This window comes from Haliotis rubra, unplaced genomic scaffold (genome assembly GCF_003918875.1).
Source record: "Haliotis rubra isolate DU_JTF1 unplaced genomic scaffold, ASM391887v1 Scf990, whole genome shotgun sequence".
In the NCBI taxonomy this organism is placed as follows: Eukaryota; Metazoa; Mollusca; class Gastropoda; order Lepetellida; family Haliotidae; genus Haliotis; species Haliotis rubra.
The window spans coordinates 328,241-350,619 of record NW_025767735.1 but is presented as its reverse complement, the minus strand read 5'-3'; the positions used below and the strand labels follow the sequence as shown (position 1 = coordinate 350,619).

Here is a 22,379-nt window from a genome sequence, read left to right as displayed (position 1 = left end):
ATTAAAACAATCAAATCATTATTTGCAGCATGTAGCATGGGTACTGGGGACAATTATCCCACAAGTAGATGTATGTTAATTCTTCTGCTTATTTTTTCTTTTCACCGGTTTTGTATTAATTACAGATTTTATTACAAATATTAAAAACTATGAAGTGAGTGAGTGAGTGAGCAATATTCCAACAACCTCCACATCTACCGTGGACTTGTACTGATTAAACGTGATGGATAATGAATGTTAGCATCGTTTATCGTATAAAGCCGTGGATGGAATAACATAGAAAAGTACCTTTTCTAAATAGCACAGGAAAATGACGATTAAGATTCCATAAATGGTGACCACTGCAACAGCGATGGCAACGCCGACATCAATTCCTGTGGTTTCGCCTTCAAAGGAAATCACAAAAGGTAGGAAGAAAGTCAGCATGAGCCATTCAAACGGCTTCAGTCTCAAACTTTAGCCTTTCATTCGTTTATAGAAATCATATTTTCGCCAAGTTCTCGAATATACACCTGAACAATAGAATGGATGTTTTTCCTACGGATTATGGAAAGTTTCTTTCAATTAAAATGTTTTTTACCATTAAAACAAGAGATAGAGAATGACGTTATCGAATAAAAGTCATCAGTTCCCGTATTAACTGTTTACGAGACCTGTAGATTAGAAAATGTTCCATGTTCACTTTGGCTGCCCTGAAAACAGCAAGCTGAATGGTCCGACGAAAGTTCTCACTGCTTCAGGGAACAACACGTTATGTTTTAGTGTTATTTTGTTCTAGCTGAATGTGAATGTTTTCCTGGCATGTATAGTTCTTACTTTGTAACATTTATGTAAGAGCCTACTAGCCCCTAAACTTCCTACTCTACTCGACTGGTTAATTCAACTTACCTTCAATACAGTCATACGTAACCACAGAGAAAATTAGGCTTGGGGTTCGTGGAGCAGGAAACTCACAGTACGCCTTATTCGAACAAAGACTTTTGATTTTCTCACTCTCTGTGGTGTTGAAAACATGACGATTTAGATCTCCGCGTGCCAGTTTGCAGCAGTTTGGTAGATTGTTAGAGGTGCAGTTGAGCGGTAAGTCCAAACACTTTAATGTATCACTTTTAGCAACATAAAATGTTCCATTGATTCTAATTTTATAACCACCAGCACACCTGAGTCGATGACGGGAGCATACTTGGGTCGACTGGTGTATAAAGCAGGATTCGCTTCTTTTCGAGGCTGAAATATAACATGGAGTTGAGGTTGAGTTTGGATTTAAGTCGATATCGGCAATGTTCAAGAGAATGTCATGGCGCTGGAACCAGACATAGACTTTACACGAGCCAACCCATCTGCCCTGTCGACACTACTGGATACCCCGCCTTACAATAATATTATTACCACAACTGGTTACCCTGGTTACCTACTACAACAACTGGTTACACCTCTTACCCTACTACCACAGCTGGTTACCTCACTAACCCTATTACCAGTACTGGTTACCCCACCTACCCTACTACCACAGCTGGTTACCCCACTAACCCTACCACCACAATTGGTTACCCCACCTACCCTACTACCACAGCTGGTGACCCGACTAACCCTATTATCACTGCTGGTTACCCCACTTACCTATTACCAATGCTGGACCCCACTTACCCTATTACCACTGCTGGTGACCCTACTTACCCTATTATCCATGTTGATGACCCTACTTACCCCCCACTAACCCTACTTACCACAATTGGATTACCCCCCCTATTATCACTGCCTGACTTACACATTACACTTGGTGTCCCCACTAACCCTACCACCACAATTGGTTACCCCACTTACCCTACCACCACAATTGGACACCACTTACCCTACCACCACAACTGGTTACCCCACTTACCCTACCACCACAATTGACTACCCCACTAACCCTTACCAAACTTACCCTATTACCACAACTGGTTACCCAATTACCCTATTGTCAAAACTGGTTAACCCACTTACCCTACTACAACTGTTTAACCCACTAATTTACTACCGAAAATGATTACCCTACTACCACAATCGGTTACCCCACTTACCCTCCTATCACAATCGGTTACCCCACTTACCCTATTACCACTGCTCGATACCCCGCTTACCATATCACAATTACAGGTTAAACTGTTTACCCTATCACCACTATGGGTTACCCTTCAATCCTATCATCACAGGTTACCATACTTAATCTGTCACCACTATAGCTTACCCTGCATACCCTGGCACCATACTGGTTAACCCGCTTACCCTATCACACCACAGGTCACCCTGCCTGCGCCATTCACCACCACAGCTTAACTCGTCTACCCAGGTTACATCAGGGGTTCTAAATACTACCATTCGCTTTTAAAACTTAGAGATGTCGATACAAATAATTGGCTTTTAAAACTCTGGGACGACAGGGGGCAAGTTAATGGGAATAGGTTAAGGACGTACCGTCTCTATAAAACTGCTTTTTGTACTTCAGACTATGTGAAATCACTTAATGACAGAGTAGCCCGTAGCTATTTTGCAAAATTTAGAAGTGGCACACTCCCCTTAGAAATCGAGACTGGTCGTTTCACAAAACCTAAAATCCCCCTTGAGAATCGTCTATGCAAGTTTTGTAATTCTAACTTTATTGAAGACCATGTTAATTTTCTGACAACATGCAGTTTATACTCAGCCGTAAGAAGCCCCCATCTGTCTGCGAAGGATCAACTCGTATTTTTTAATGAAACACCAAAACCTTAACCACTCCGTCGCCACTTTAATTAAAAATATGTTTAGATTTAGACTCACTCAAAATGTGACCTAAAACGTGTTCCTTCTTTTTTTCTTTTTTAAAATTTTAATACTGTTTGTATTTTAATGAAAGCACAGCCGCTTACTTTTATTATTACCTTTTAGCACCATATGGTGCTTTTATGTGTACATTTTAAGACAATTAGTGTCAAATAGGCCCAAGTTGGCCGGGCGATATTTTACATGGTATTTTATATTGTGTCTAATGCTTTTATCGCTTGACACTTAAATAAATTATTTTTCTTCTTCTTCTTCTTCTTACCCACACGCTCTGTAAACCACCATCGGCACCTCTCCCTAACCTGTACACCACCAAAGGCTACCCCACCCGTTCATTACACTGCCAAAGACTTCCCCGTCCACCCCACACACAACAAAGTACAATCCCACATTTTGCCCTAAACACAACTGCAGGCTGTCCCGCTGTCCGTCAACCACATGTGCACTATTGGTATCTCGGTATCTTAACAGTTATTACAGTAAAAAATTGGTCCATTCGTCATCACATGCACGACAATACTTTTAAGACTGACTGCGAATTCAACGTACCTTTTATGGGAACCATGACAACCAAAATGATGTGGATGATGCAGGTAAGAAGTTCATGTCTGTCCATGGTAACGTGTAGTCAGTCTAGAGAAGGTTATGAGACGTGAGGCACAACTCACGCCCCCATTATATAACACCAACACACACAACAGACGGTTCGTCCTTCCCGGGTTCATTGTTCTATTATCTTACACATCATGTATGATTCACATGATGACAAGATGACAAGCGTGTTGTTACACTAGCTACATGCAGGTCTTGCAGTCAGTCGATATTCAGTTCCGTGTCTGAGTAAGCATTGAGTTGCAGTGTATGTGTGCGTGTATCACATTCCCTCTCTCTCTCTCTCTCTCTCTCTCTCTCTCTCTCTCTCTCTCTCTCTCTCTCACACACACACTCTCTCTAGCTCTGTCAATTTATCTCTCACGCTTTCTCTCACACTCTCTCTCGCTCGCTCGCTCCGATATTCAGTTCCGTGGCTGAGTAAGCACTGAGTTGCAGTGTAAGTGTGCGTGTATCACATCCTCTCTCTCTCGCTCTCTCTCTCTCTCTCTCTCTCTCTCTCTCACACACACACTCTCTCTCTCACACACAGTCACTCTCCCTCACTCACTCAATTTCTCTCTCACTCACTCTCTATCTCTCTCTCGCTCACTGCCTCGCTCTCTCTCTCTCACTCTCTCTGTGTGTCTCTCTCTCTCTCACTCTATCTCACACACTTTCTTTCTCTCTCTCAATCTCCCTGATATCAATCACTCTATATCAGATGGGGTATATTAAACACTAGATATGCACTACAGTATCGACCGATGTACGGTGTTTAACATCTTTTGTACATCAGCTATGTGGCTACCAGGGTGTATACATTCGTGTATACAAATTCCTCTCAGTTCCTCTAAATCAACTGGTGAATCACTACGAACGTTGTCGTGCGTCATAACGGTATGTCACCCTCTTGGGTAAATACACTGACAAAAGAATGTCGTTTCTTAATATATTAATATGTACGCGTTATAGTCAGATTTGAACTGTAATTCAAATACCCTTTAAAGTGGAAGTCAACAAGCTGTTTGGATTTACGGCAAGTTGGTGATTAAAAAGCTTATAGCGACATGCATAAAAATGTGTGGATGTGTGTGAGCCTGTGTGAGTTTGTGAGTGTGTTGTGGTGCATGTTTGAGCATGCGTGTGTTCGTGAAGTGTGAATATATATATGTGTGTGTGAGTGAGTGTCTGAGTGAGTATATCAGTGTGTGTTAGCATGAGTGTGAGTGTGTGCTAGTGAGTGTGTTCGTGTTTAAGTGTGTAGATGCTTTATAACTGCAATACCAGAAATCAGTTAGTTCTCTAAAAACAAATGTGGTATGACGACAAAAAGTTTGACATTCAAGATTATTTAACTCATATTTTGTCATGCCTTCTGTTAACAATCGAACCACCGGCAATTACTTGTCCGGGCGGACTATATATATGAAGCTATCCACTAGCTAGAGGTGGAAGGAAATTTAGAAGAATGGTGAGGATGTTGAACTCCTTTGTTAAACATACCCTTACAAGCATGAAGATCGTGTTACACAGTATCAAAACCGGGGAAAATCTTCAATATCACCCCCACTGACTATTAGATCCTGGCATGAATAAGGCACGTAACTCCTGCGCCTCAGAACACTTGACGAGGATTTTAACGGACACAATTCACAGAGAAACACAACATACCGACAGCATTGCAGGGATCTTCACTATAGAGTAAACCTTGACTCTAGAGGCTGTCTTGAGGTCTGTTCCACAAACCACATCTCAGTATGCGACTGTGATGTTTTGCGATAAGGTGTAAGTCCATGTTGAATTACGTATGTACGACTATCTGTAAGAGGCATATAATCCCATGTCTGATTATCCTTGACATAATGTCATCATTGCAATAGCTTACATTTGATTGGTTCTTTGTTTACCTCCACACTCACTGGGTCAGAAAACCGAGTGATCAACAGCATGAGCATCGATCTACGTAACTGTGATACATGTGTCAAAGCAAGTCATAGAGCCTGACCTCCCGATCCAGTTAGTCGACTCTTGCGACAAGCATTGGTTGCTGAAGACCAATTCTAACACGATTCATCAGGGGTATCAGTTGTGCATACACATATGTGATTGTTTGTATACCACTATACTATTATGCAGTTTTCATAACTTCAAATTCAGGTTTGGTTCCAGCTGTCTATCTATCTATAACGCTATATCCGAATAAACTATTTTGCAGATCCTGTGTTGTCTCTATGCAACATACGTGATACAACTTTTATGTCGTTCAGTATTTTCAGTATTTCCTTCTACGGGATTCACATGCTTTGTGGGGTCCATTTCACACATTATTACTGACTCATTAAAAGAACAGGAAAATTTAACGCCAGTGTGGCGTTTAGATGTTCAGCATTTTGACATGCAAAAACATCCTCACATTTTGATATTGTAGCAATGAAGAATAGCAACATAAAAACGTATACCTTTGAGCGAGGTTACATTACGCATATTAACTGATAATAAAGTACCAGATTCTGCATTTATATATTTATCATAATTATGTGAATGGTTTTCGTTATTTCTCGCGATCTGGATGATCAAGTGTTTAGATCATACCCATAATGATATACTGAGGAAAAAATAAGGGATGACATGAAAGCACAAGTGTTCCTCTATTTTTTCCCATGTTTCTTCACAAGCTATGTATCGCACAACGTGTGAAGAAATCTGGAACAAAATAAAGGAACACTTGTGCTTTCATGTGATCCCTTACATGTTGCCCTCAGTATAGATGGAAAAGTATGTTTACTGTTCTTCCGTTTTATCGACAGCTGGGATGTTAAGGACATGTATACCAGACAGCCAAGCCTCCAGAAAGGAGATATTTGATCATGATCAACAAATAATAAGATCAACGTCTGACCATATGTCTTATGTTCAACAACGCCCTTTTCTATGTGTGTGTGTGAGATCCTACATCCTACGGGAAACGGTGTTACAAGAAGATACCAACAGATAATAAGGAAACATAATTATAAATATCCTCATGAGTCATCGTTTTGCATTCGCGGGGCATTGTGTTCTTAGAATATCCTCTTAACAGGGACTGCAGAGATATTGTGCAGTGTGTCACCGGTAGAATATCTTCCCAAAGTGGTTTGACATTTTAGTTCTGTCACAGTTTAGAGAGTGAACGAGTTAAAATTAAGAAGCCAAGAATAAAATGAGCGTTGACTAGTGGAATGATAATAAAGATCCCTTGTGAGAGAGAAATCGACACAATCTAGCAAAACCACAGTTTAGAGAAGTATACTGCTATTGAACACAATCTACACAACAAATCTTAAAGGGTTATCGGAAGGGAATGCGCAAACTAATGTACACTCAAACTTGTTATTGCAATGGAATCTTAGTCACAACCTTCATTTTAGCCCGAAACACTAGGCTACACATGCGTTGACCTTTATGTGTTTTGTCTTTAAATTGCAAGATATTTACAAAGTCATATCATCAGAAATATGCAGAAATATGCTAGATTTCTGTCGTTATTTTATTAAAGACATACATAAATAAATACACAACTAAATGTATTGTACATATAATTTGCATTGCAACGAGTGTCTATTGCAGATGGGTTATAAACAAAATGAAAAAAATAATAGTTGCAACTTTCAGCTTTTTTCAATTGATCGCAATCTTAAGACAGAATTTGCGATCTATTTCGACATACTTCAAACTTAAGCAATATGCTCTATGCCAACTTGCATGGCATCGCAACTGACTTATCACAACGTTACGCCATACTTGCGGCATTACTTAGCAACAAATGGCTTTATGCAACGGAGCCCTTAATAGTAGACTATGATGCGCTGAGAACCAAACCAATGAATTCTGGTGCAGTTGTATTAAATTACAAGAGTCAATAAAACATTATGACCAAAACGCATGTTTGTAAATCGCGACCTTTATTCCAGCAGTAAGACAATCATCCATTTTGTTTTACTCAGCTACATTTTGTTACCCTGAAACATAAAGTGAAAAGACAAGCTTAAAGGTTTTCTGTCTTAACGTAATATTAAACATTACATTCTGTATAAAAGGTACGGTAGGAGTGATTAAAGCGTTCGCTCATCACTCCAAAGAGACCCGGGTTCCATTCCCCATATGGGTACAATGTGTGATGCTTTGATATTGCTGAAATATTGCTAAAAGCGACGTAAAACCCAAACTCACTCAATCGTTATATAGTTTCAAAGTATAAAGGATAACCAGATCACATGCATACATGAATTTGCTAGGCACACGTATCTACGCGTTATCATATGCCCATAGCTAAGTGTAGGACCTCTTCGTACTTTCCACGGTAACCAATAGGTCGATCTCTGGCAGTGGATGACATGTCTATTCAAACCCATTTGTCTACCGCCAGCTATGGACGACATGACTACTGCTGGCTATGGATGGTGTGTCTTATAAACCCCGTCCGTCCATTGCAGGCTATGGATATCTGCCCTTTCCTTCATTGAATCTGACTTAAATGCTAATCCTTTGACTCTGGAAATGTCTGAATCACCAACACACATTCCCAGAACATGACCACTTCCTATTTGAACATCGCGCCGTGTCCGCGCACAACAATACCTTTACTTCGGGCAATGGATGACTTGTCTAGAGAGTACTATGTGCATATCGTTGGATCTATTGATGCAGTTCCCGGTAGTCACGATATGGCTGAAATATTGCCGATGTCGGGGTTAAGGACTCTCAAAGCAGTGATCGGCTCACTCATACCCCTCTAATTTCCAGCTACTCACTTTGTCATACAACCCGAATTTCCAACAACGTACACTTTCTCACACAATGGCTCGAGGTTGGGGCTGTTACAGCAGTAATCTCCCCTCTGACACCCCTCTGAATTCAGTTATTTATGAATTCGTACTACCTAAATTCAACAACTTACCTTATTTCACACCAAGGCTCCAGTTTAGGGATGTTACAGTAGTCATCTGCCTACTGTTACCCGTTTGATTTCAGGCTACCAATTCAGTCTTCATATCTAAATCCCAAACAACTTACTCTGTCTCACACAATGGCTCGAGGTCAGGGTGGTTACAGTAGTGATCTGCCCACTGATACCCCTCCGATTTCCAACTACTCATGCAGTCCTCCTCGTCAGTCTTCTGGTTTGGCTCTCCAGGGTACCAATCCGTGTAGTTCAGTGGGTTCTCCGACTTGTCCCACACATAGTAGCCTTCAAACCGAATGTCGTTAGCTCCTAACCAGACACCATTGCTAACTGAAACAGACGTTGTGAATCAGCAAATAATTTCAAAGTTAAAAACAAGTGTGTGATTTCTATGACATGTACTACTTTGTATTCGATAAACGATGAAACAATTAGGAATATTTATTCACATTCTAAATGCAGTTAGTAATCAGTAGTTTCAAAGATATCTCTTACTTTATCTGTCACTCAAACGGGGCATCAGCAACATTAATGGAATGATGTTATTGATCTCATCACTATTAGGATCAGAAAATCTTCCAACCTTTAGTCTATGGAAACAATACATTATAAGTACGACATGCGTGTCGCCCTGCCGAATAGAATCTTTTTCAGAGAATGTGTATCAACCATTCAGGCAAGGGTGAAATAATGGGGTTTCTTATATATTTTACATATACATTTCACATTCTACCAAGGTATGAAGTCCAAATCCGGCGTTTGCTTTCGCGAACGATTGCTTGTTGACAGAAATATCCTAGGTGTGAAACTATGACCTGTGAATAATTGTTTGAGACAAACCAGTGATTGATATTGTGACCACAGATCCACTACACAAGCAGTCATCAAACCATCAACCCTGACCACCCGATTCTTTATGAAAGTTTGGGTTGTTAGGATACACGTTTTAACACGGACCCCTCACAGGGTCACATGTTTTAACTTTATTTACAGGTGGTAAATTTCACTTACTAATCTTTTCCTTCAGGAATGCCTTCACAAATACACCTTCCTCTGCTGTTTCAATCTCGGTCAAATGTCCTTGGTGCTGTCGGCAATATACCTAGAAATTAAGACTACTATGAGCGAGTGAGTGAGTTTCGTTTTACTCTGCACTCAGTAATATTCCAGCTGTATAGCTGCGGTCTGTAAAATATCGAGTCTGGACCAGACAATCCAGTGATCAACAGCATGCGATCGATCTTCGCAACTGGGATACGATGACATGTGTCAACCAAGTCAGAGAGCCTATCCAACCGATCGCGTCAGCATGCTCTTACGACAAGCATGCATATGGGTATAACCCATTAGCCCACAGGAGAATTATAATTTAAAGCATTTGCTTTGACAGTAATCCGAACATATTAAGAAGCTGCCTCGTAACTTAAATCTGTCACCTTATCATATGATCGTTCTAAAATACATCTGAACCTCGGTTACTCATTGCAACCTCATCCATGCGTTGTGAACTGTTTCTGAGTCAGTTTAGATAGAGCAGGGTGGATTAAGGCCCCTTAGGGATAATCATACATGATGGCGTAAGCATCCGCATTAATATTGTTTTGTTGTTGGTTTTTTACTTCGAGACAATGGGTAGTGCAATATCGAATGGGCAAATTACAGTTCTAAAAAAATCCCAATAGTTGCCTTCGATTAAATTAAGTGTAGTGATGGAATTATTTGCCACACATAATAAAAATGGAATGGTAACGTGACGTGAAGCAATTGTGAACTTGCCGATGCTTTAATGAAGGTCATCTTCTGATGGTGGTGAAAGTAGCAGGATTCCTCAAACTGGGTATAGCCATTGGGACAACCAGCACCTGCAACGGTACGAACAATCAATCGAAGGATCTATCAGTCAAGCATGCAATGGATCAATGAATGGATGAATCAATCAATCAGACAACATGGTGATGACTGGCATATACACGGAGGACAATTTGCAATGTTAGTGACAATAATTATCATTTTGAAATGTTGCTTAAAACATGACATAATTTTTTGTATGCAAGATAAATAGTTTTAATGTCGACTGTATGTATGCATGTATGCAGTGAGAGAGTGAGTGAGTTAAAATTTAAAGTCACATAGGCAATATTTCAGCAAAATCGTGACTAAAACTAGTTCTAAATATATAATACATACAGATAATATATAAAACCCTGTCAACGAAGGACAGTAAAAACACTAGATTATCACAAAAATGAATTAAAACTAGCTAGTATGTAGAAAATTAGTTTTGACAATGTAAAAATGGGCCAGTAATCGCCAACAACTGAAGGTAGATCACCATACTAGGGACCATGGGGACTTACAGTATGTATATATGTATGTATGTATGTATGTATGTATGTATGTATGTATGTATGTATGTATGTATGTATGTGTGTGTGTGTGTGTGTGTGTGTGTGTGTGTGTGTGTGTGTGTGTGTGTGTGTGTGTGTGTGTGTGTGTGTGTGTGTGTGTGTGTGTATGTATGTATGTATTGCAACGCATATATCTAGAATCGGATATTCACTTATGTTAAGGATGGTCACCTATGCATAAATATAAGGAAATGATTTAAACTCATTGTAGTAAAATACTAATGGCTTTCCATCAAGGATGTTTGCCGGAGTGGAAAAAAAGGTAAGATTTTAGAGAAGGATGCAGGATTGCTCTTTCCTTGGCGATTAACAGACTTTTGTGTTACCTGACACTGCTGGTGCTAGTAGGAGCAATGTTCCAAACAATACCGTGACCATCCTTCCACGGTGGGGTGACATTGATTAAGAAGGACGAAATAAAACACTTTAACACTCTATCTCACCTGAGAGAAGTAAGGCATCTTATCAGCAAACGGACTACTGACCCAAGGTTTGCAAGCAAAGAACATTGTACCAAACAATTGATGTCTCAGGCACCGTTAGGTCTATATATCACCATATCGATGTTGTGCATTGTATTAATGTCTCTACACAATGCATCAGAATATCGGACCGTGTATAGTGAAGGTAACCGTTATAATTCACTACCAATATTGTAGTGATACTTTAACAGTGTGTTGATCTATAATTAGATGTTAAGGGTCTCGTTGTAGTATCCGGTGATATTAGAAACAGGATCTATATTGATACGAGAAGGAAACACTGTCCGTTCTGGCTAATGACTACATTGCCTTATATAGGAGCCGATTGCAATAACCTACTTGTCTCGACTTTGTGACTCCGCTGACCGACCAGATCTGAATCATTTCTAGGTCACTGTAGCAGCTGTGTAAGACTCACTCCTATACATCATGCACATGAAAAACAAACACCCCCGTCTATTCTCCAGCGATTTAAGATTGTATGTGACATTTAAGCATATTCCAGTCATATTAGAGCAAATTGTACCCATCTGGATTATCGAGGGTATTCTTTGACCAGATACCTGCACGAAATTCTTGTGAAACTGACCTAATTATGCTGGCGTGATTTGTTTGTTTCACATATAAACTGAAAGTCTCTGTCAAGGAATACATGTTGTTAACAGTTGGTCTCCCGACACACATCGAAATATTGTACATGCTTTATTTGCAATACGCCATATTAAAATGCAGCGTATGTGATAAAACCAGATGTCACACACGGATAATTACATAAGGGAAGAAACTCTGCCAACACAACCATCCTTACTGAACACAATCCACGTCCTCACAATTGACCTTAAATGATGTGGTGAAACTTCGCAAAAGAAATTGTCCTACTCTATCAGAGATCACGTGACCCAAATGAACTCTCGTCAACACTTCTACCTGGGCCGGTTTGTCATATCGCCTGAGACGTAACAGGTTGTCAGGTACCAGTCCGCTAATATGGCCGCCTTAATCAATACTTTCCTTTTGTTCGTGCTTTTTACCTTCCTTCCTGCAGCAGGTACAAGTATGATTAATTGTCATATTATTTTCACTTATCAAACAGTACAAGTATGATTAATTGTCATATTATTTTCTATTATCAAACAGTACAAATATTAATCGTCATATTATTTTCTATCATCAAAACAATATTTCTGCTTGCTTTTTGAATAGGAATACGAGTGTTTATGGATGATAAACTTCTTTATTGTACACGTGTCATTCCTATTGTTTACAAAGTCTAGAATTCCTCTCAAACAGTTGCTTTTTAAATTTTATAGATTAAAACACGTAGATTCCATAATCAATGTCTGAGCGAATATTACATGAAGGAGGCTCATTGACATCCATCACTATGTAACTTTGTTACGATATCAAAGATGACGACAGTATATCTTCTATTTGACAAGACTGTGTCTGTTCCTGCCCCGACGGATGGGTCGTGTACAAGAACTCTTGTTACAGCTTCAACACAACCTGGCAACCATATGACACCGCTAAGGTAGGCCTGTGTATTCAAGTGCAGTCAACGGTTGTAATTCTACTTCAATAGGACTCTTCAACCCTAAAGCACTACCGCTTTAATAAATATCCTTGACAAAGGCTGCTTACGCTTCGCACGACAGGTGCAAATGTTAAACGTGAGCGCAGTGTATTATTGGAGCTTCTGTAAATATTAAATGATGAATGTGAATAAATATAAATGGATTTTCCAGAACGATGCAATGTGAGTGAATCCGTCAATATGTGTCTTTCTGCATGTGTGTGTGTGTGCGCGCGCGGGTATGGTTGAAGATGGATATAACAACTTTTGCCACAGTGGTGCGCTACGCGCTGATACGAGTCGGGATTGCAGTCAAAGTGTTTAGCAACGATTGAAGAATATCGGTTAGTAATTGGAGGGTAACTTAATCTATAAAAGAATGAACGGATTCCTGGTTATATATTATGGTGAAGGACATGTTTTACAACAGGCTATCTGCAAGACCTACAACTCCTACTTGGTCAGAATAGAAGACAAGGACGAGAACAACTTCATCAGTAATTTCATACTGAATTTTAAATGTAAGTTTCGTTATTTGAATTAAGTGATCACATGAAATGCCCATAAAACAGTATACATCATAAAAGTAATGCTTAGGATATATTCTCATCGGAGTTCAATTATGAAGCATAAATGCTAAATACATTAGAGTTGATATAAAATTATATACTGGAAAACCCTGTTGCACTGTTGCAATGTATTGCTGTCCTCATTGTCATATGTTATACATGAAATATGACTAATGGTTGATCATTGACGTGGGGCGGTGGAGTAGCCAAGTGGTTAGGGCGTTTGCTCGTAACACCGAAGACCCGGATTTGATTCCCCACATGGTACAATGTGTGAAGCCCATTTCTGGTGTGACCCGCCGTTATATTGCTGGAATATTGCTAAAAGCGGCGTAGAACTAAACTCACTCACTCACTCACTCACCATTGACGTGTATTACATGGTATCAACAGCTGACTTTGTGGCGTGGTTCGGAGCAAATGACAAAATCCAGGAGGGCAACTGGATTTGGGGTGATAGCGGGGTCAAGCTGACCTACTCAAACTGGGGAAATGGACAGCCTGGCTCTGAGAGCGGCAACGAGGACTGTGGGTTACTGCAGAACTACGGCTCGACGTTCATGTGGTATGACGCCAGGTGCATTGATAACGCTGGCCACATATGTGAAAAGTCGTAAGTTGATTCCTTCTTATAAGCCATGACTATATATAGTCTATCTATCCTTTGTCCTCCGCAGTGATATTGCTGGAATATTCTTTCAGCGGCGTAAAACTTAACTCACATACTCATTTACACTACGACAGCGTGTAGGGGTTGTCTCCTTGATGATGAACAAGTCCATTGCGACTTTTTAATCAAAGTATGTTACAAATATATGGTCAATTCACCTTGGCTCACCGACGTGCACATCTTTGAAGTCCAATAACACTTCTTTGTTCCAATCATTTTGGCTATTCTATCTGTTTACATATGTAAACGATCTTGTCAGAAAATGAAAACCTGTCATGACACATTTCATGTATGCAACTTGGACTCTCACTTTGTAAAAAACCTTTAATAGCATCTGTTATTTCTGGTGGGCAAGCACTCCCATGTTAGATAGTAATGCTCTGTAAGGAGTATCTGAGAGACTGCGCAGGACCATTTACCTGCCAGCTGACGTCCCGAACGAATTTTCACCTAAATCGTTATGCCTCTTTGATAATTTCTATTGTTTCGAGAGGAGCCAAAGTGCATATACACTAAAGTAATGTCCGTTTATGAGTGAGTGAGTGAGTGAGTTTATTTTCACGCCGTTTATAAACATTTGACATTTTAAACAGTACCGACTGGGAAAAACGAGTGTTGTCCTGATGATGTTTAGCAGCAACACCTACAGAATGATAGCACCAGTTAACAACACCAAATTTACTTTTAAATGCATCAAGAATATTCTAGGATCTCCAAACCCTCCAGCAGGAAGCAATATTGTAGTCATGGAAAGATTTTTACAAACCGTGGATATATTTTAATCCTTTTGTTACAGCGCATCTGGTGACAATCTCGTTGGATAAGCCTCATTATGCTTTCCTTGTTTTGAATGTAATACAGGAACTGTATAGCTTACTGAATAAACATAAGAGAAAACAAGGAGTTTGCTGTATGCCAAACGTGCTCCTGTGTGAATATCGCTGTGTATGTGCACGTATATATGTGATTATATGTATCTATATATTCAAATGTGTGCGTGTGTGTGTGTGTGTGTGTGTGCGTACGTGAGTATGTGTGTGTCATATATCTGGTCACAAGTGTGCGCGCGTGTGTGTACATGTGCTTTACAATAACAAATGGGTTTCTTTGATTTTACTGCTTGTGTGTGTGTGTTATGTATCTGGTCACAAATGTGTGCGCGTGTGTGTACATGTGTTTGACAATTACAAAATTAAACCTCAAAAGAGGTTAGTTTAGTCTTATGCCTACAGTACGACAACATACTCAGGCGAACCCCAAATACTGAAGCTGTACAATACAATTTAGTTTTTCGGGAGTGTAAGGGCGATGGCTACACTTAGTCGAACAGGAAACACTAGCAAGGGACCAAAGTCGGTACCTAACTCAGAAAGACTCAATTATCAACAGCAGGGATGTTAATATTGATCGGACTATCGACTATCACAAGTACTGATAGACATAGTGCAGTTCGTGCGTGTGTTCGGTTTAACCAGGATATGAGTATATATTTCGCGACATGTGATGCACTTTAGGAGCGAAAGACAACACACGTAGTGCAAAAGAGCTGCAGAACATAGCTATGTGACACTTGATAAAACCGTACGTCCAAGCATGGTGCTGAAAACCTACAACTGTATCCATATGTGATTGAAATCCATATGGGATTGAAATCCACAAACGTTGGTATCTCGCACATCTAAGGGACGCAAACTCCAAGGCGCATAAGCCACGATTCGCCAAACTCAGCACGTAATAGCACAATAATTTCATTAATCATCTCTTCCCGTCAGTCATTGAACCATACCACCCCCTCTGTATTCAGTGACACGAACATATTGCCAAGTCATTCCACAACAGCGGAGACGCCAGAGATACACACTATGCGCTGTTACAACAATTGTATTGTCATTGGGCGGGTGGGTTAAACATAAGTGTACATTCAAGAACACATTTACTATCACAATTGAAAGACAGAGGAGGGCCCCGTTACTATAAATATAGATCCACAAAACTAGGTCCTTGTGCATGATGACGAACGATACCTAATATGGGATACAGGACACAAGTCATGATTTTCCAGGGATTGTATAACAGAGATTACATGATCCCGGGTTTGACAGAATGAGTAGGAGGAAGTCGTGTGACTGTATCGGGGACTCGTGACTGACATCTATAGATGCATGATTCATTGTTTTCACAGTTACAGAACTATGACTGTAATTCAAAATGATACGCTTATGGTATAGAAAACACGCGTATGCTTGCTGCAACAGGATATTTAGAATGACAATAATCAGGGTTGAATTTTTTTACGTATTTGATGGTTTTAGTTTTATCTGATTATAGCCATCGTGTACATATATCCAATGAACAATGCATTGGAAACACGTTTTAATTCATGGGAGATATCATTCTGGCTAGGACTAGGGCATACACACACACACACACAGAGAGAGAGAGAGAGAGAGAGAGAGAGAGAGAGAGAGAGAGAGAGAGAGAGAGAGAGAGAGAGAGAGAGAGAGAGAGAGAGAGAGAGAGAGAGAGAGAGAGAGAGAGAGAGAGAGAGAGAGAGAGAGAGAGAGAGAGAGAGAAAGAGAGAGAATGACACACACAAAAAAACACACGCGAACACACACACACATACATATAATATTATATATAGCTTGAGATTGAGAACGATTGAGAACGATAGGGTTGATATAGGTTGTATCATAAAGCAGAGACAAGGTTGATGGATAATGTTTGGGCAAAAACATGCAGACCCCGAGAACGGCGGGGTAAATGGATAACAATTGTCACAGCGACCGAAACAGGAAAAGGGCCATAAGCTGTTTAACACTATATTTAGTTGCATGTAAGTTATAGGTAGGAGTATTCATTTTCACCAGCGCTATGCCCTCCAAATGTTGCAGTCGAGTGAATGCTGGACTAGTGAGAGTACATCTTATCGAGTATAAGAGAGTGCACAACACAATCATGACTAGAGCACAGCAATGATCAATGGGTGTAATCAGCCGATCACAGCGTAACTTGTTCACACCTGACCTGGTTGAAGACCTTACCTATTTCTGATCCAGATACAAAGACACCGGGTGTTGTCGATGAGGCTGCCGATGTTGTTGTCGAAGTAACCGCTGTAGCCTTATGTGTATGTGGTACAGGTGATGTATGATGCGTCGACTTGTGTGTCGTGTGTTTTTGATGTATTTGTGTTGTTTGGGATTGTGTTGCGTATTTGGTTGGTTCATGTGTCTTTTGTTTATTTGTTGAATGTGTTGTATGTTTATTCGGTTCCTGCGTCGTGTGCTTAGTTGATGATAATGTTGTAGTTGGCTCGCCACGTGTCGGAATTGATGAAGAAGACACAGCGGTTGCTGTTGTTGTAGGGGCTGCGAAACGTAGAGCAGTAGAGTATTAGCAAAACGTTTAAGAAGTTAATGGGATGCATAACATGCATTTGACGGAGTGTTATATTGTAACATATACGTTTACCTTTACACAACTTCAGTCTTCATTGAGCAAAGCTGTACCAACGCACAATAGGTCACATGAATGATAACTAGCACTTCGTACTACATTTATTTCTGCAGTATAAACAGATCATGATCCAATACCGTATTTATCAGTGTAGTTATGTTTGTTTGTTTGTTTGTTTAGCGCCACTCTCAACAATGTTCCAGCTATATGGCGGCAATGTAAGAGAAATGAAGCAGACTCTTGTAGATTCATGATATAACTATTACGTGGTCATCGATACCGCCGTTACGAAATGCTATTTTGTAAGTGGATGTCAATCAATTCTGCCTTTAGGTTTTATATTTAGAAGGGGTTTTGCACTGGAGTATTTATGTTAGGATGTGTGTTAGGGGTGGGTATTGCAGAGAATTTTCATATTGCGATATATTGCGATGCGAAAGCATGTATTGCGATATGTATATCATGTATATATTGCATGAAGTGTTTTTAAGCAAAAAAACTGCTTATAATCGAGTTAATTCTAGATTTATAGAGCAAAAACACAACAAGTGTTACGAAGTTTTCCGAATGCAAGTCAAACTACCGGTTTTCGATCAGCGTACCGCAATACGTATCGTTTTCATGGCTGAACCGGTAAATACCGGTAAACCGGTTATATTGCGCAGCCCTAATGTCTATTGACTATTTGGAGAATTTAGTGTTTGTGCTATCCTTTCATTTTCCTTTGCTCCTTTCATTTGACTGTCAGTTTATCACTCAGCACTATTCGTCGAATCATATTTTGTACATCCACTGATGTTTTCTGTGCAACTAACAATTAACTACAATAGAACTAAACAACCATTTAGCGTTGCCCTATAGATGTATTGTGTATGTTGACCTGAACAAAATGTCAGAGTGAGTGAGTGGGTGAGTTGAGAGTTAAAGTCACGTAGAGACTAAATCAAGTTATAGACTAATAATAATTAAAAGTAAATAATAAACAACTGTCAAAGAAAGACAGGAAAACAACCAGACTATCACAGATATAAATTATAAACTAGTAATTAAATCTAAAACGTTTTAACTATAGAAGACGATACCATATAAAAACAGACTGTAGATCGACAACAACTGAAGGTAGATCACCATATTAGGAACCATGGGGACTTACAGTACCTTTGCGACCTGCGTGGACCCTAGCTGGATTTACACCATCCCAACAGCCGCGGGCGATTGTAGGAAAATTTACCCAAAATATAACTCACAAACATACTACGTTTGATATATCCTGGTAAGTTGAAATTTACTTTGAAAGTATTGGGACTTACGTACCGCTACACGATGTGGCTAACTACTAAATTTATCAATTAATTCTATTTCTTTTCAAAATGACAATTAACATTGCTAAAAAGATGTTGCATTGTTTTGGTACTGAAATATGTATCCTTTGTGATGGAAAAATCAATATGTCAAGCAAAATGTCAGACGAAGAAACATATGGACTAAACACTTACGTTTACAAATACCGCACGACAGCGGACAGAATTCCAGGGATATGTCAGGGTCTGAGCAAGCCGCTCCAACAGCTCTGTGACAAGGGAACAGAGACTGGTCACGGCATGAGGACGGTGGAGCAAACGTCAACGTTGCTGAAGTACCTGCGATGCTGGTGGTTGTCGGTGAAGTTGTAGGGAGTTGCTTTATGTCAAATGCATAGTCAAGACAAGTCTGGTCGTTGCAACAAAATACACACTCTTTGCGCCCTTTGTCTTGAGTGCAGTCTGATGGATACAGATTGGGTGGATGGATGCACTATAACAGAGAGAGAGAGAACATGGATGCTGAGAAAATAGACGCTACAAAACCCTTTCCACAGCAATAAGAAATCTCTGCTAAAAACAGAGTGGATTGTACAATTTTGACTACATCATGAGTGTATATTTGTTCAGCAGTATTACAGCTGTTCGATGTTGTTTGTAAACCAATCGAGTCTGGTCTAGACAATCAAGTGATTGTCACCATGCGATATGACACATCATGGGTTTATGAATCACTATGAAATAGTGATGACACCAGGTGATAGCAAAAAGGTGAGCGTATCGTGCCACGTAGGTGGCACCCGTCATAAACATATGCTGAGTCTACTCAGTCGTTGGCCTGAAATAATTTGCTGTAAGTCAAAAGAGGGAATTGCATCGGACATCATTCTTGTTACTGATGCATCAAATTTGGAAATTTCCTCCATATGTCTGTCATAAAAAATGTAACCTTGATCAAACAACTTCCCAGCAAGAGTGGTATGACGCTCTTTGAAATCTTGATGAAAAGAGCACATTATAACCCAACTAAACTGAATAATCCATTGGAGTGCATACCCAATTACCCTTTATAACTACACCTATCTGAACATACATCATCAACAATCCATAGGCACCCATACTGGAAAAACAACAACCAAGAACACTTTTCCTGTACACAAAATACTTACCGACGAGTTGTGGGAACATGTAGCTGACCATTTCCCATCAGCGTTCTTAATTTCACATGTCTGAAAGGAAAGTATTATATTTGTATATCACTAAAGCATAAAACAAACAAATTCGTTTCTTTTTAAATTACTGTAAAATTTTACTACCACACCTCATCAGACAATTAAGGAAGTATCGATAAATGTACGTGAGAAGATTCTTTATAAAAATGTACTCACTTTGTGGTGAGATTCACAGGGTATGATATTGTCCAAGCATCTTTGAGGGTCGTGTTCGTTATCACAAACTGGGCAATGGATCACACCAGGCACCGTATCTAACCCTGAAAAAATGTGCAAATTGGATGAGGATGACAATACATGTATGTAAATGGCGACAACGGCATGTCAGGATGAAAGACTAGTTTTGGTGTTTTCACAAGAGAAATCTGTACATATACACTTATCCATTTGCAAGGTATAGTCCCAGTGACCCCAAATAGCTTGGGGATGTTCTTGCAAATATTATCAAATTTAAGTTTCAACCGAACACATTAAAATATTGAGACATAAGAACAACCATGAACATCTGCTATCGATGCCCCATATCACATTGATCAGAAATCAAGTATGTTAATTATATGTAATATAGAATCTCACTTAGGAGTATATCCGTCACTTAAAATTACCATAAACATATGAATAGTCCTTGACATTTTGGGGGGGCGGTGGGGTAGTCTGTAGGTTAAGGCGTTCGCTCGTCATGCCAAACACCAAGATAAGATTCACCACATGAGTACAATGTGTGAAGCCCATGGCTGTTGTACCCTGTCGTGATATTGCTGGAATATTGCTAAAAGCGGTATAAAAGTAAATTCACTCATCCACTCCTTGACTACTCACATGCTGGACCATGAAATCTTCTTACCGTGTTGTATGTGTGTCATCCTGGACTGGCAGATGTCTCCAGTACAGCACACCGTGCACCTGTCCATGGGTCCAAATGGGTGTGTCCCTCTACAGTCAGTCGTGTCTTGCAGGTCATCATAATCGCATCTCTACAGTCGGTGGCAGGACATATTTTCACATAAGGGGATTATATATTCTACAAAGACCGTGGTATAAGTTTTACATAAATGAATGCACATTTACGATGTGACACATTTCACAAAAGTTACTTGTACCCACTTTGGACTTTATATTATGCATCAGACTTTGTTATTGTTGATGAAGAACAGAAAACAAGGTGTGTTTTTTTTGCATGTTATGTTTTTTCGTATCCTCGTAATAAACGTACAAAATTATTATCATCCGATGACAAAGTCTTCAAAGATCGTTACATTAAACATTTGTACGATATCCACCGGAGACCACAAAAAGACCAGATACTATTAGGATGTAACAACGTTTCAACCCTTGGTCTCATACATAGAAAAGGGACTGTGCTAAATACTTTCATTAATGTGCCTGTTTACCTTTATGGTGCCACAGCCCATGGTCACGTGCCATTCATTCAAAACCCCGATACACACCTTGGAAAAGATACATGCATTGTGATAGATGTGAAGGTGATATAACACATTGATCAACTCGCGGGCTGGTAGAACTCATAATTATGGTATGAACATGAATTATATATTGGGGACACACAGACACTAAGACTCTCTCTCTCTCTCTTACACACACACACACACACACACACACACACACAGAGAGTGAGAAAGAGAGAGAGATTAAAGATGTGATGTACATTGCTCAACTTTCATGTCCATTGATAATCCAATCATGTTGTAAGGAAACCAATAAGTCTGTGGTTTTACTTTACAAAATGCAATGAATTCCGACTACAGACTTCTTGGTAGATGCTGCAGTTCTCCGTTCGTATCCGACACTGGTTTACATTCTGCACCCGGTGGCAACTCGGACATTGCAGAGCCAACACAGCGACTGTCAACATTATGTAATGAACAACAAAATTAACATGTGATATAAAAACATTGAATTTTAACGTTTAGCATGCTTTATCAAAAGGAGATGCAAAAGAAGCGACAAAACCCTTTCCACGTCCATAAGAAATCGATAGTACAATTGTGACTTTATCACGAGTATATGTTTGTTTCAGTAGTGTTAGTACAGCTGCACGATGTTGTTTGTAAACACATCGAGTCTGGACCAGACAATCCAGTGATGCAAAGCATGAATGAAAGCCCATTTACTTCCGAGGAATATGTTTTTAGGGTAATATTTGATTTTAAGTGCATGTCATGACGCAGAATTATGTTTTCTGGGAAGTAAACAAAGCCTGTTTGCTTCAGATAAACCGATGGTCTTAACTGATACGGAGTTAGGAGAAAACTGCCACCAACCAGTGGTATCTTGCTACTTGCGCCTGGACCACACTATTTAACATCATTCCCCAGTATTTGTC

At 39.7% G+C, this 22,379-nt stretch overlaps 3 protein-coding genes across 3 annotated transcripts; 1 reads left to right on the top strand and 2 right to left on the bottom strand.

The window, feature by feature from the left end:
- Window positions 1-288: 288 nt before the first annotated feature.
- Window positions 289-3,544, bottom strand: LOC124265742 (the record flags this gene model as incomplete). The annotated part of the gene is made up of 3 exons (XM_046700566.1): window positions 3,355-3,544; window positions 889-1,227; window positions 289-386 (listed from the first exon to the last, which is right to left on the bottom strand). Coding segments are annotated over exons 1-3 (504 nt in total), but the record flags the coding sequence as incomplete, so codon positions are not given.
- A 3,783-nt stretch (window positions 3,545-7,327) lies between these two features.
- LOC124265726 (aggrecan core protein-like) lies at window positions 7,328-21,603 on the bottom strand. The gene is made up of 10 exons (XM_046700554.1): window positions 21,427-21,603; window positions 20,880-21,009; window positions 20,192-20,295; window positions 19,973-20,032; window positions 18,999-19,296; window positions 17,088-17,414; window positions 10,118-10,203; window positions 9,353-9,443; window positions 8,452-8,671; window positions 7,328-7,397 (listed from the first exon to the last, which is right to left on the bottom strand). The coding sequence occupies exons 1-10, from the start codon at window positions 21,445-21,447 to the stop codon at window positions 7,379-7,381; spliced, it is 1,356 nt and encodes a 451-aa protein (XP_046556510.1). The 5' UTR covers window positions 21,448-21,603; the 3' UTR covers window positions 7,328-7,378.
- On the top strand, window positions 12,142-14,943 carry LOC124265731 (perlucin-like protein). Its single transcript, XM_046700562.1, has 5 exons — window positions 12,142-12,279; window positions 12,671-12,762; window positions 13,235-13,325; window positions 13,767-13,986; window positions 14,840-14,943. The coding sequence occupies exons 1-5, from the start codon at window positions 12,219-12,221 to the stop codon at window positions 14,865-14,867; spliced, it is 492 nt and encodes a 163-aa protein (XP_046556518.1). The 5' UTR covers window positions 12,142-12,218; the 3' UTR covers window positions 14,868-14,943.
- Window positions 21,604-22,379: the final 776 nt, after the last annotated feature.

Excerpts from the sequence above, each read along its gene's own strand:
- LOC124265731 (XM_046700562.1), top strand. The coding sequence starts at position 12,219 with ATGGCCGCCTTAATCAATACTTTCCTTTTGTTCGTGCTTTTTACCTTC. Across the intron at positions 12,763-13,234 it reads AACCATATGACACCGCTAAG|GCTATCTGCAAGACCTACAA; the intron begins GTAGGCCTGTGT and ends GTTTTACAACAG. Across the intron at positions 13,987-14,839 it reads GGCCACATATGTGAAAAGTC|CGCATCTGGTGACAATCTCG; the intron begins GTAAGTTGATTC and ends CTTTTGTTACAG.
- LOC124265726 (XM_046700554.1), bottom strand. The coding sequence starts at position 21,447 with ATGGGCTGTGGCACCATAAAG. Across the intron at positions 20,033-20,191 it reads CCTGTGAATCTCACCACAAA|ACATGTGAAATTAAGAACGC; the intron begins GTGAGTACATTT and ends CTTTCCTTTCAG. Across the intron at positions 19,297-19,972 it reads CATGTTCCCACAACTCGTCG|TGCATCCATCCACCCAATCT; the intron begins GTAAGTATTTTG and ends TCTCTGTTATAG.